This window comes from Salvelinus fontinalis, chromosome 23 (genome assembly GCF_029448725.1).
Source record: "Salvelinus fontinalis isolate EN_2023a chromosome 23, ASM2944872v1, whole genome shotgun sequence".
In the NCBI taxonomy this organism is placed as follows: Eukaryota; Metazoa; Chordata; class Actinopteri; order Salmoniformes; family Salmonidae; genus Salvelinus; species Salvelinus fontinalis.
This window is the reverse complement of record NC_074687.1, coordinates 32,064,109-32,079,313: the sequence shown is the minus strand read 5'-3', so window position 1 is coordinate 32,079,313 and position 15,205 is coordinate 32,064,109. Positions and strand designations below refer to the sequence as shown.

Sequence of the window (15,205 nt, the reverse complement as noted above, 5' to 3'; positions counted from 1 at the left end):
GCTCCTCAGTCCAGTGGCGACCTTTATTAGGGTTGCCAGTCCAAGGTCGGCGGCGAGGGTCCCCGCTCCTAAGAGGAAACTGAAGCGGGTAATGACTATGGTGGAGTGGGGTCCACGTCCCGTGCCAGGGCCGCCACCGCGGACAGATGCCCACCCAGACCCTCCCCTATAGGTTTAGATTTTGCGGCCGGAGTCCGCACCTTGGGGGGGAGGGGGGGGGGTACTGTCACGCCCTGACCATAGTTTTTTTGTATGTTTCTATGTTTTGTTTGATCAGGGTGTGATATGAGTGGGCATTCTATGTTGTTTATCTTGTTTGCCTATTTCTATGTGTTTGGCCTGATATGGTTCTCAATCAGAGGCAGGTGTTTGTCGTTGTCTCTGATTGGGAGCCATATTTAGGTAGCCTGTTTTGTATTGTGGGTTGTGGGTTATTGTTCCTGTTTTTTTGTATTTTTCACCGTTCAGGACTGTTTCGTTTCGTTCTCGTGTTTTGTTGTTTTTGTTAGATTTTTTCGTGTTCATTAAAATGGATAATCATCACGCTGCATTTTGGTCCTCCTCTCTTTCTCCTAATGACGAACGTTACACAGGGTCTCTAAGAAAGTACGCTATTCAACAATAAAAGGCATGTCAAGGCAAAAATGAATTGTTTATTCATGACTAAAGAAAAAAGAGAACTAAACAAAATTGTCCTCTTAGAAAACATTGAAAATAATTTCCGTTGTAACATGTAGGTAGGCCGACATAGTGCAATTTAATTGAAAGGCAAATCAAATAAATTTTTATTTGTCACATTCGCAGAATACAACAGGTGTAGTAGACCTTACCGTGAAATGCTTACTTACAAGCCCTTAACCAACAATGCAGTTCAAGAAATAGAGTTAAGAAAATATATGCTAAATAAACTAAAGCAAAATATAAAATAAAAAGTAACACAATAAGATGACATAACATTAAAGAGGCTATACACAGGGGAAGTCCCTGAGAACTAAACTACAGCAGCAAGGCAGAAGAACAATAAAAGTAAGCCATAGTAACAATAATACAATCTCATCCATCCACACTGGCCGAAGAAGCAAAGCAAATGACTAATAAGGAAGAGAAATACCTGGTTACCTAGCAACATCAGCATTCTCTGGAGCATGATAGGCTTATTTTAATAGTACACAGTAACGGAATATAACTTAATGGCCCATGTAACGGAATATAACTGCTCCCTCAAAGGCATCTTTCTCTTCTCATAACACTAATGTGTTCTGCCATCTTCTTCGAGGTGGCTATTATAGTTTACAGACCAAAGTCCCATCTGAGGGAGGTACAGCCTGGTCCCAGATCGGTTTGTGCTCTTGCCAACCACCTTGCTAAAGTCAAACATTTTGAAACAGTTTGACATGACAATGAGTGATAAGGAGTTGACATGACAGCATAAACCGATTGGCACTCAGGTGCTAAAAGTGTTACATTCCTTGGAATTTGGCACAGGCCTTTAAATTCACCACACCCTCTCTCCTATGCTACCAGAAAATACATATTAACAACTTAATATCATATCATATGTATACATTAATACATCTTTCCCCTATACTGGACAAGGTCAATCTCTGAATTTAACATACAGTTAAATGATTCCCTATTATGTAATTGGTACAGTACACACAACAGAAGAACCAGACTCTAGGCAGATCTAACCTGAGTGGCTAACAATAGGTACCCTGTAGTCGTACCCCAAGTACTCTAGGACCACTGCCTGTGTCCTGATTCTCTACCATCCCCACCATTGGTAAATCCATGAGAGTGAGTGTGCAAGGGTAGAGAATCTGGATGCACCAGTCTCAACTAGATGAAGGAATGCAGCAGTGGGAGGGCTATACAGCATACAGGGGACTAGAACAGAGACAGAGGTGTATACCAGGTCACCCTTCTGCAGTCTAGTGATCCTCAGATCAGATCCAGGCCTGCCTGGAACTGTGGACAGCATGCAAACAAAGGGCTTAGTGCTACTAGTGGCTGTGAAGCAAACAGCTGACTGTAAGGCAAAAGCTTCTTTGTATGGGGATCTCCATCAACAAGAACCCAAAAAGTCAGCAAGGCAAAAGGTGTCCTCCCCACTGTCTGTCTAGATGTCCCTTCCTGCCTGGTGTCATTTGGCCTGGCCTCCAGGCTGTCGCTGTCCGAGGGGTCCTGGGAAGTAATGCAGGGGGGGATAAGGCTAAACCAGCCCATGCCTGTGTCCCGACTCAAACAGCCACTCATGGAACTTCTGCTCCACCAGGGCCTGGAACTGACACCACCGCTCTCTGAAAACAGACAACTTACTACAGGAACAAGACTCAAACATTAGCAGACAACCAGAGTTCACTTTAAATGTGCACTTGGGACCCTCCATTAGCTCCCCATTAAATCATTGCATTTATTTGTAAATCATATTAGTGAATGCAACTGGGTCACTTGTTATGTAAATTAAGCGACACAGTACAGTCACAGACTTTTCGAGTGACTGCATTATATTCACATTGATCCTGGAAACCACTTCATATTTCCATTCACTGAGCGCTGGTCAAATTGCTGATAAATCTAAGCGGTAGAATGGCTGACTGGTAGTGTCTGTGTCTGCTCTGTTACTCACTTGTTCAGGTGGGCATCCTTCACCGTCTTCTGCCAGTCCTGTACACTCTTCTCCCTCTCCTCATGGGCCTTCTGGTACCTCGATGGCAGTCCGCCTGGCACCTCACACATGTCCCCCTCCAATTCTAAAAACTCAGCGGGCGTCAGGAAGTGGTAGGAGCCAGGGTCTGGGGTGGTGCCCTTCACACCCAGCAGTAAGGGCTGGTCCAAGGCGTTTGGCACCACAGCTAAACCAACACTTGCCATGTGAAGCTCCAGGGAGTGGTAGTGTGTGGAAGGTCCCTGGGGTGAGAGCAGTGTTCCCGGGGAGGAGTATGGGCTGAGGGCGTGGATGGTACAGTAGGAGGAGGACCCTATGGCCAGCCACAAACACCACCCTGACGTTTAGACTCACTGACCTAAAACACACACACCACTGGGAATGTCATCTCACCTGAGCTAATGGACATTGTTACAGTATAGCAATATTAAAGGAACTGCTACGAAACCAATAACTATTGTACTGATTTTGTTGCTCTCGTTATGTCTAGGGGTCTTAAGCCCAGCTAAATGGTTTGTAACCTGATTTGATGTGTGCATAAACGTGGGAAGTAAGTGTGTGCGACAAGGTGTTAAATGTACTTACCCAGGAGACAGCCACCTTACCTTTGTTCCAGGGCCAGCTCCTTCTTGACCTCTTGGTAGGCCATTCCAAGCGGATTATTATTTGTTCAGATGATGAAACATAAATATGTACAAAAAGGAAAATACAAAAACGCATTCCCAACTAAAGAGATAACTAACACCATGAAACAAACAAAGGCCGGCTAAGAGGCTTCTGGCCTCCTGTCCCCTGGACTGACAAGCAATCTTGATCGCTCGCCCCTAAGGAATTATCAAGGCTTCCTGGCAGAACAGAGCCCGTGACTCGGTTGGTGCTGCTACTTGGGGATGGCGTGTGGAAGTGTATCATGGTAGTATTTGTCTATGTCCTAACACTAACCTTCCCCCCATATCATAACAGAACATTTCACCACTACTTCATAAATTATTTACTATGTTAACTACAGTAAAACTCTAGTCACCAACACTGTGTGATGGACTGAATGATGGCTGAGATGAAAATCATCAAAGTCATCAGTCAAAAGTAGAAATGATATAAATAACAAACCATAAACACTACTACCGTCTCTATTGAAGCTGATCTGTTGTGGTTGTTAAGTGGGTCAGGCTATAGGGTTTCCGTAACCTGACCTGAGTGGAGAGAGCAGGTAGATTAACGCTTCCATCACACTGACAGACTCATTGTGCAAAATAGTACGCAGCATCATCTGGATATGTATGCAACAAAAGTTCAACATTCACCTTCTGCTACCCTTTCTGTCAAGCCATCCAGGCAATAAATCCAACGTATGCACCACACCGAACGCACTGCAACTGCCTTTGCAATGCAATGCTGCAAGGCAAACGCAGCGTTTCATTGGAAATAAATGTGATTCTGGTGTACCAAAATGCAATGACGCTGTCGGTGTGTTCGAAGCATAAGGCATCACTGCAACAGTGTATTTTGACGTTAGCTACTGCTAGCTTGTCTGACTCCATGACCAGGATCTGTCTGAACACTGTGACATTAGCACCATCTTGCTGCCTGGGGGGGCAATGTGGGTGTTCCGGGCGATCTTAGCTCTCTTCATAGCGCCCTCCACTGGAGGACAGGAGAACAGAAATACGGTCAGTCAGACACACAGCCATGCTTCAATCCTGATAGCTCTCTACTTCTCCCACAAAAAAGGTGAGCTATAAAACAGCCACAAGATAACTCACTAACCTCTATAGACATACTAACACGCCTTCTTTGACTGTAACATCTACATCTAAATGAATGATCCACATAAAGGTTTACTTTAGGTGGTAGTAACCTACCTTGCTGAGCCAAGACCAGTGACTTCCCAGACCTCAGGCAGGCTGAGGGGTTGAGGACCAGGGCCTTTCTGAGCCACGCCAGCAGGGGGTGCAGGGAGAAGGAGTGGGTGAGTTTGGAGTATGCTGCCTGGGCCTGGAGAGGGGTTCTGGAGAGCAGCTTGTGGATGGGATTGACTGCCTGTCCGGGGTACACTGAGTCCTCCATCACCAGGCTGAGGCACTGCAAAGAAGAAAAAAGAAAAAGATGACTTTATTGTCCAATGTACATGGATATCTAACAGATACATGCCTTATACTTTATTTCAACCCCTCCGAAAGACACATACACGTTCAGAGGTTGCAGAGTTGAGCAGAGGGTACTGTTCTTACTGAAAAGGAAAACAATTTATTGGAAAAACTATGAAAACATTGGATGTTATGGACCCTTTCACTGTTTTAGGCAAGAATAAAACAACCATTTGGTGTATAAATATAACAATCTTGTAATCCTGCTACCACACTCTTCCTAAAGCTGGCCGCACGGCCAAACTGAGTAATCGGGGGAGAAGGGCCTTGGTCAAGGAGGTGACCAAGAACCTGATGGTCACTGACAGAGCTCCAGAGTTCCTCTGTGGAGATGGGAGAACCTTCCAGAAGGACAACCATCTCTGCAGCACTCCACCAATCAGGCCTTTATGTTAGTGGCCAGACGGAAGCCACTCCTCAGTAAAAAGCACACAACAGCCTGCTTGGAGTATGCCAAAAGGTTTTAAACAAGAGTTCACCTATTTCATCGGGGGCTTCTGATCTTCTTTTCAATATTGCAGTATTAGATGAAAGTGGTATCATAACTAACTAGCTGTTGTAAAAACGGATTTTTAATATTATAGGTAACAGAATGGGCATATGGACCCTTTCATTGGCTGCTTCCCAAATGGCATTTATTTCACTGCCTCTTGCTCCAATGCAAATGTTTGTTGTCTGGCTGTTGTTCCCTCCTGGCGTCCTGGATACTAGGACGTCTGCCTGATGTTCCCATGACAACTGGCAAGCAGAGATGATCTGGCATAGACATAGAATGAAGCTAACAGCAGTTGCTTGATTTATTTGCTTAGCATTAAGGAGACGTTAGTAGCTAGCTGATACAAAGCAGACTAACACGTTAGCAGACAGACAAAACACTTGGCTTCAGTAAGTTTATACTAACGTTAGTCTAAACGATTTCTGGTCCAGTCTCGAAGTTCCAGGAAAAGTAACTGGTAATAATGCTCCCTCGTAAATTAAATTCAAGTTTAGTAGCTTATCAACCTGGGCTGGCTTTGTGTTTGGTTATTACCGGTATGCTGTAAATGTTATCAGCACCTAACGTTAGCTAGCTACACGACATTCTTCCTATTTGGTGCTCTTCCATGAACGTTCTCATCAATTGTGCCCGACTAGACAGAGTGAGGCCCGCACGCGAAATGCACATCAAATCAGGCCAGTGTTGTGCAACACAGCAACCCACAATTCGGGCGTTCCTGCATGTCTGCATTCCTGCAGGAACGCCCCTACCACTGGGTCAAAATGGAAATTGAGTACCACAGTACGAGTTATAATACCCATAAAATCTAGCGGTAAACCCCAGAAATGGTTCCAATCGTTTTCCACCATCATTTTTCCATAGGGGATTTTATAACTACTTAATATAAGGTCTGTGTTTTGTGTAGGCTTACCCTGGCATTATGTTTTAATAACTGTGCAAATCTCTACCGGACAAGGTAACTTTTATCAGTTTTATCTGTAATTACCCCCCAAAAAATGAAATGTTAATTAGCTGGTAATGTAGCTATCATACAGAACTACACTTCCTGTCGCAAGCTTTGAGTCATCACTCAAGGCACAGGGTAGGAAAAACCTCCACATTTCTCCATACAAACTCCCATCAACAAGTAGCAAGTAACCTAACAAGTAAATATTATAGCCTTTTTAGTTTCTTGTGTGAATAATTGATAGTGTATTTCTCATGTGTATAATCTTTGGGGGGCATTATTCAAGTTACCTAGCTAGCTACCTGACATTTTTAAATAAATAGAATTTTGCATGCCCCAGGTGCCCTTGTTCTTTAAACAATGTCCAGTACAGACAGGAGGGTAGCGGTTGTTCTGACTCAGGTTCAAGGAGACGTGCTATTCCACTGAACATGCCCCGGAAACGGTTCCTTAGCCGCTGAAGTTCCTCCTCTGTGGGCTCTCGAGACAGAGGGTTGTAGTCTTCGGCTGGGTATAGGTCCTCCACTGACTGCACATTGTTGGGCATTGCTGGCTTCCTCCACTGGCATTCCACATCTGTACGGCCGATATTGTGAACCCGCCAAAATAGGCTGCATGGCTACACTTATGAGCTCCACAGAGGCATTCACATGTGGTGTGATCATAACAACATACAGGAACTGAAGTCCTTCTGTTCACCTGACTTAGAATTCCTCACAATAAAATGTTGACCGCATTATCTACCAAGAGAATTCTCTTCGATTATAATCACAGCGGCATATATTCCCCCCCAAGCAGACACATCAATGGCCCTGAACAAACTTTATTTGACTCTATGTAAACTGAAAACCACATATCCTGAGGCTGCATTCATTGTAGCTGGGGATTTTAACAAGGCTAATCTGAAAACAAGACTCCCTAAATTCTATCAGCATATCGATTGTGCTACCAGGGCTGGTAAAACCCTGGATCATTGTTATTCTAACTTCCGCGACGCATATAAGGCCCTCATCCGCCCTCCTTTCGGAAAAGCTGACCACGACTCCATTTTGTTGCTTCCAGCCTATAGACAGAAACTAAAACAGGAAGCTCCCGCTCTCAGGTCTGTTCAACGCTGGTCCGGCCAATCTGATTCCACGCTTCAAGATTGCTTCGATCACGTGGATTGGGATATGTTCCGCATTGCGTCAAACAACAACATTGTCGAATACGCTGATTCGGTGAGCGAGTTCATTAGCAAGTGCATTGGCGATGTCGTACCCACAGCAACTATTAAAACATTCCCCAACCAGAAACCGTGGATTGATGGCAGCATTCGCGTGAAACTGAAAGCGCAAAACACTGCTTTTAACCAGGGCAAGGTGACCGGAAACATGACCGAATACAAACAGTGTAGCTATTCCCTCCGCAAGGCAATCAAACAAGCTAAGCGTCAGTATAGAGACAAAGTAGAGTCGCAATTCAACGGCTCAGACACAAGAGGTATGTGGCAGGGTCTACAGTCAATCACGGATTACAAAAAGAAAACCAGCCCCGTCGCGGACCAGGATGTCTTGCTCCCAGACAGACTAAAAAAATTCTTTGCTCGCTTTGAGGACAATAGACAGTCTACCGGCGAAAGACAGTCTACAGGTGTACGGCTAGCTAGCTACTAGCTAGTGCTTTAACGCCCCCTACTGACCCCAGGATCACTCCTGCCTGTCCTAATTAAAACATTTACCAATAGAAGTATAAAGAGTGGTTCCTGCAGATGCTGGAATGCCCACCAGTGGAGGCAGCTGAGGGAAGAATGGCTTGTAATAATGGCCGGAACAGAGCAAATGGAATGGAAACCATGTGTTTGACGTATTTGATACCATTCCACTGATCCCGCTCCAGTCATTACCATGAGCCCGTTCTTCCCAATTAAGGTGCCACCAACCTCCTGTGATGCCCACATGCAGGAATTGCAGGCTGCAATTGCACCCTTCTTTCTTAATCAGACAGAAAGGGAGAATTTTTTACGATTTTTGGGGATATTGCTGAAAACCGATGCACATCCTACATTCATCCACTAAAAAGGGTATTGCAAAGATGTAGCAAAAGTTTACACAGGCTTTTGTTGCTGTAGCTAAAAGCCAATTTATGCTCGATCAGAAATGTGGCCAGAGACTGTATGGAGGGTGTGACGGAATTGCAGAGCGTCTGGATGCATGCAGAGGCCTAATTGAGCTCTGTACCGCATCGCCTTGCGCCTCCCAAATGTTGTAACAATGTGGGGGGCTCAAGAACAATGCGGAGGGGTCCATATAGTGCCGTATAGCTCCGCATTGTCATTATTGGTTGACGATAGATGGGGGCGGAAGGTCCTGTATAAACAGAACCTCACTTCCTTGATAACTTCCTCCACAACATCTCTGCGTTGCTCTACGAAGCGCAGGAAGTACAGTATGAATGCCCAGAGACCGTAACACCGTAAATGCTGCATGGCCAATGCAGACAGCAGATTGACCATGCAGCGCCTTTAAGGGTGGGCGGGCTTTAGGATGAGAGGCGGGACTTCTGGATTTCACGTGGGCGGTTCTGATTTGACAGAAGGAAGAGAACTAGTGACAGAAGGAAGCCAACATCAAAAAGCCGGGTTGTTCTGTTGGTTTCTTGAAGAAACTGGGATCTATGGCCGTTAAAGGGATGAATTTGTGCAGTGTTTGCTGTCTTGTCCTGTATTTTGTTGCGGCAGTGCTTGCAGGGTAAGTACATGTTTCTATATTATTCGTACACACAGCTTCTGCAACGGTTAAACGCGGTGTCGCTAACTGGTACACATGTTTCATTGTGATTGGTCTACACTTTTGAACCCCATTCTCCATGTGTAATAGGGCTAGTTCGCTACTAACTGGAGGGGGAAAATAAGCAATCTCAACAACACTAAATAAATAATTGTCCAATCGGGTAGTCAACATCACCCTTACACGATACTGGAAACTAAGAATCAGGCATCGGCTGAGTCATACTATTCAAGGGAATGAATGCCATCTCAGGGAAGAGTGGGCTAGCTTTGCCGCTGGCTTTGTACTCTCAAATGAGTTCTTGATATCAATCTGAATCACTCTGGGTGATCCCCATTTTCGATTTTTTTTAAACTTCATAAATACAAGACACAAGCAAAGATTATTATATATAAACGACACGTTTGTGAACCCTACTCCACCTCCCTATCATGAAAGGGAAAATACTGTATCTACAAGAGTCTCTAACTAAATTCCCCTCGCATTTTCACCTTTCTCTACAGGCGAGATTTCTACAAGATCTTGGGGGTGAGCAAGTCGGCATCTGTGAGGGACATCAAGAAGGCTTACAGAAAGCTGGCTCTCCAGCTTCACCCTGACAGAAACCCAGATGACCCTACTGCTGCTGACAAATTCGCAGACCTGGGGTCAGCCTATGAGGTAGGAAATGACCCACTGTGTTTGCCTGTATCTTATATAACTTATCTGCCAATGCGTTGAATGGCCCTTTTTGTTTAACCAGTATAATAATGGTGTCTGATTTGTGGCTTCAGAAACAATGCTCATGTCATTAAGATATTTTAACAAATATGAACGGCAACTTTGTTGAGTTTTATGTGATAACGCTAGCGTGTTATTGCTTCTCTCCCAATAACCTTTTAATAATTGAAATGTAAGCAGGGTGTATATTTGGGTTTTCGTTATTTAATTTGCTGAAGCGCTCGAGGCACCGATACAAAAGTATTTTGTAGGAAACTGAAGCAACCTATTTGGTTGTTGTTGGTAACCTAACGTAGCAGGCGTAAAAAGACGCCTGAGCGGGTAAGTTAGGTTGAAAATACTGTATCACTTAACCACGGCGAGTGTCGATGGAAACGACAAGCCTTTTGATTGGCCAAGAAGACCGTGTGGCTGCCTCTGATTGGCTCATATTGTGGTCCGCTTGCTCTCATGAAAACACGACGTGGAGCACGCGGACCTGCTCCGTGACAGCTTCTATGATTTGCACCAATGGCATCATGAGTGACCACTAATCCGATAACAAAATTGAAAGGGTTCAAATTAGGACAATTGCATGATGAGCTATTTAGGTGTTTTTTATGTGATATTAAGAGTTTGCAATTTAAAGTTTATACAATGTTGCAAATTCACACATTCAATGAAACCCTTTATTTTGTGACTTAAATGAGATTTAGTCCCTGGTGTTGTGCTGTTTGTAGGTGCTTTCAGATGATGAGAAGAGGAAGCAGTATGATGCATACGGAGAGGATGGTCTGAAAGAGGGTCACCATGGTTCTCACAATGATATCTTCTCCAGGTAGGTTGACCTAATAGTAGGTTTACCTAATTACCATAATATACTGTACGGAGTCACACATTAATACATATACCTGTGCTTAACAATATCTAATGAGTGTTCCATTCATTTATACTACTAGGCACTAGTGTGTTGTAAAATAATGACATCTGTATTCCAATTACAAGCCATACCCAATTGTAGGCCTAAGCATGTGAGGTTTTAAGAATCAAAGAATGCCTTTGGCATCACTGTTCTCTCACAAACCATCACCTCTTACAGTTTCTTTGGGGACTTTGGCTTCATGTTCGGAGGAAACAGGCAAGGACAACAGGACAGGAACATTCCCAGAGGAAATGACATAGTACTAGACCTGGAGGTCACACTCGAAGAAGTGTACTCTGGGAACTTTGTAGAGGTACTATTAATCACTGATGGTGGTCTGTGATATATTGTATAGGATTGGTGTGCTTCACCAGTCCTACACTAGTCCAACACATACCTACCACTCACATCATATCATCTATATGCACCGCCCAGGTTGTGCGCAACAAGCCTGTAGCCAAAGAGGCCCCTGGGAAAAGGAAATGCAACTGCAGACAGGAAATGAGGACGACGCAGCTCGGACCTGGACGCTTCCAGATGACCCAGGAAGTAGTGTGTGACGAGTGCCCCAATATAAAGTGAGTCACTGTCCTATTGGCTGAGACTGATAACGCAGGAGACAATGGTGTCTTTCTTTACATGCTCAGTAATAAAGATAATAGTTTCATAATAATGGTTAGGATTTGTCTCTCTCAATGATCCCAGGCTGGTGAATGAGGAGAGAACTTTGGAGGTGGAGATTGAACAGGGAGTGAGAGATGAGATGGAGTACCCTTTCATTGGAGAAGGTAAGCTACTTACTCAACCATCAGGATAACATGGGTAAACAAGGGTAAAGTCATTGTATATAAATAATAATATATTTTACAGGTGAACCTCACATCGACGGAGAGCCAGGGGATCTACGCTTCCGCATCAAAGTTATGAAGTAAGAGCAGCATGCATTTCCTTATTTCAGATATTATATAATGATTCTGACGAGGCTGATCTATCCTTGTGAGTCATACCTTTTTCAGTAAAGATCAAACTGTCAAGTGAATACATTGATGTTATGTAAATATTTTTGGAATGTACTCTACTCGCGTTGTCTGTGTCTTGGCCCTTCTGTTTATATTTATTTGTATGCTTGCTTTATGCAAATGCTTTCTGTTAGCCTGTTTTTATTGTACAGTAATAATTTGTCAGTTGAAGCTGTTTTATTGAACAATGATTGTATGTGCTTTCAGACATCCAGTGTTTGAGCGTCGAGGAGATGACCTGTACACTAACGTCACAATCTCCCTGGTAGAGGCTCTGGTTGGCTTTGAGATGGACATCACACACCTCGATGGACATACGGTGTGTAAAGGCTCCTACACATCTATCCAACTACAGCCTACTAACTATCAGTGTTGCATTGGGTAGTTTTCCCCCAACTCAGGCCAACTGTCTGTGGCCCATTCTACATGTTTAATCAGGACCAAAAACAAGATTCCCAGTGGAGACAAATAAAATAAATTCTTGAACTAGGCAAGTCGATTGAACACATTCTTTATTTACAATGACAGCCAAACCCGGACGACGCAGGGCCAATTGTGCGCCGCCCTATAGTACTCCCAATCACGTCCGATTGTGATACAGCTTGGATTCGACCCAGGGTGTCTGTAGTGATGCCTCTAGCACTGAGATGCTGTGCCTTAGACCGCTGCGCCACTCGGGAATACACATTAACTGTTTTTCCAACATGAATCAAATGTAATGGCCAAGTTTCCCCGACCCAAATTAAGCTTATTCTTGGACTAAAAATAACTTTCAATTGATATTCTCCATTGAGCATGCTTTCTGTCCAGAGTAGGTTTTATCTGGGTTTGGAATGATTGATCCAAAATTGACACATCATTTAATCAATAACAACCTCATTGACTTGTGACTGCCCCTGTGGCAGGTTCACATTGAGAGGGACAAGATCACCAAGCCCGGTGCCCGGCTGTGGAAGAAGGGAGAAGGCCTGCCAAATTTTGACAACAACAACATCCGTGGATCTCTCATTGTCTCCTTTGACATCGAGTTCCCACAGACACAGCTGGATGGCAATCAGAAAGAGGGTAAGGAGGAAGTTGATAAACATGGGGAAAGGGTTTTGTAATGATCTATTAAACTTGAGTTGACATTGATGCTATCAGTAAAAGGTCAACTGCATGTTACATATTAGGTATGGGGTCTTGTTCTTCCATAAAGATTATGCATATCAACAATGTACACAAAGACTGGAGAGGCGCAGGACACGCTCCTGCAAGGCCAGGAGGGGTGGCGGACCACTGAGCTCTAGGGTCCTCGGCTCACACCCCAACATTTTAAATGTGCAAACCATAGGGGACAAAAATACATCACAATAAATCGCCTTAGAGCCTTTGGCTTTATGCCACTGACAAGAAGACAATGAAAGTACTGATTAACTTGTCAGCGATGAATGATTCTGAAACATGTAATAATTATGATCACAATGGTTAGTACTTTAAATTGTGCCTTTTGTTGTTCTCAGGAGTGAGGGGGATTCTGAAACAATCGTCAGTACAGAAGGTTTACAATGGACTACAGGGATACTGACACACCAAAAGACAGTCTGGACTGAGTTCTGTGCCACACAAACAAACACACAAACAAAGGAGTACGCATAGGGGTGTATTTATTTTTTGATTGTTCTCAAAATGGGTTGATTTGTTTTATTTTCTAATATTCTACATTCTGAAAGTGGCTTGATGTTTTTTTTTTATAAAGAAGTCCTGGTTATATTTAATGCTGTATATGTCCTTTTAATTTGCTTGCCCTTGCCCCCAAAATTATTTTACTAACATCTTAATTCCGCTTCAAATGACAAATTACTTATTTGCTTCAATTTGGAGAGTTTGGATCTTCAAGTCAACATACCTTTTTAATATCAACTACTGTCATCCAATGTCAACCCCTCACATACATCTTGGATCATGAAAGCTCACATTTACAATGTTAAACCCATCACATCTGACTGAGCTCTAGAAGAGGAGCTTTCCTGGAATCAAAGGACTCTAGAGTCAACAACTTCTCATGGACATCAGCAAGACTGGAAAACTATTCCCCACCCTGTTTTGATAAGTTGTATGTATGTAGTACTGTACTAGGTCGTTTCATTTAACCTTAAGGGATTTTAACCCCTCCTACACCTTAAACGATTCTGTCATTTAACCCAGTTTCCTTTGTCATATTCCTGTTCAGTAATATCTCAAAACACTTGTAAATAGGATAGAACATACAACATTTTTAGTTTTTTTGCTTTGTTGAATTAGATTGTATGTTTAGATGTATTCTTTGTGGTGTAAGGTCTTGAGTGAGCATTCTGTCTGCTGAAAGAAAGGCCACTTTGAGAGTACTTCTGGAGCTACCTAGCTGCCTCCTCGTCAGGGTGGCAAGGATATCATCCTCATCTGGAGACTCCATCTCCAGCGTGCTCTGCCTCCCACCACCATCCACCCCTCTTGCTCTGCCTCCCACCACCATCCACCCCTCTTGCTCTGCCTCTCCTCTCAGACTATGTGTGTGTCTGAAATGGCACACTTTTCCCTAAATAGTGTGTTACTTTTTGACCTGCTCCCATAGGGTTCTGATCAGAAGTAGTGCACTTTTTAAAGGGCATAGGGTGCCATTTCAGACACAGCCCTGTGTTCTTTGGACTGCTCCTCCTGACTGAAAGAGACTACTGTGAATAATGGGATGTGCTATAGTACAGGAGGGAAAATGTACTTTTCAATTAAAAGTTTATAATAAATTATGACTTGGTCAAATAAACTTACATACAGGTTACTTTATGTTTTAAACAAAATTGGAGTACATTTTCAGTATTCAATTGTCAAGGGTATGAGATTTTATACTGTGTGTGTACCTACGCTTTCTTGCCTGGCTGGAGCATCACTGTCCACCTTATTGATATCTCTATCTTGCACGTCAGTGAAGGGGAGTCGCTGTAGTCCCAATGTATGACCAGTAGAGGGCAGCAAGTGTAAAGCATGGCTGCAAAGGGTGTCTGTCTGCTGTCACCACTCCTTCAGGAGGGCCGTAACCTCCCCCGGGCCACTCTCTATCTCTCTAGGCAAGCCCTCTACACATCATAGACACCTTTGTTATGTGACTGCATTAACGTGGTGATTATGGCATTGGCTTTAAGGATGAAGAATTGTTAGTGATCAGGGGATGATTGTTTGGCTGTTCAACTTCTCTAGCATTGATTATGGTTTTACTGCAGTGACTGTTTGACTTAATTAGTGACATCACAGGGCTGTAGTGGTGTGTGTGTGTTTGGTCGGTCCGTCCGTCACTATTAACCCCTCTTACTCACTCCTCCACTCTGTATCTTAATCTGACATCTGTGACTGAGCTGGTTCCACTTACTTGACTGTCTGTCGCTGCTCTCCTAAACGCAAGGGGCCGACTGAGTCAGGCTACATCCCAAACGGAACCCTATTCCCTATAGAGTGCACTAGTTTTGACAAGGGTCCATAGGGCTCTAGTCAAAGTAGTACACTATGTATAAGGTGCCATTTGGG

The 15,205-nt window shown here is 43.7% G+C and overlaps 1 protein-coding gene and 1 pseudogene across 1 annotated transcript; one reads left to right on the top strand and one right to left on the bottom strand.

The window, feature by feature from the left end:
* Positions 1-633: 633 nt before the first annotated feature.
* On the bottom strand, positions 634-6,807 carry LOC129821480 (TBCC domain-containing protein 1-like; annotated as a pseudogene).
* Positions 6,808-8,828: 2,021 nt separating this feature from the next.
* On the top strand, positions 8,829-14,454 carry LOC129821136 (dnaJ homolog subfamily B member 11-like). Its single transcript, XM_055878472.1, has 10 exons — positions 8,829-8,989; positions 9,532-9,688; positions 10,468-10,565; positions 10,827-10,962; positions 11,085-11,227; positions 11,355-11,437; positions 11,520-11,577; positions 11,876-11,987; positions 12,574-12,733; positions 13,171-14,454. The coding sequence occupies exons 1-10, from the start codon at positions 8,916-8,918 to the stop codon at positions 13,233-13,235; spliced, it is 1,086 nt and encodes a 361-aa protein (XP_055734447.1). The 5' UTR covers positions 8,829-8,915; the 3' UTR covers positions 13,236-14,454.
* The last annotated feature ends 751 nt before the right edge of the window (positions 14,455-15,205 follow it).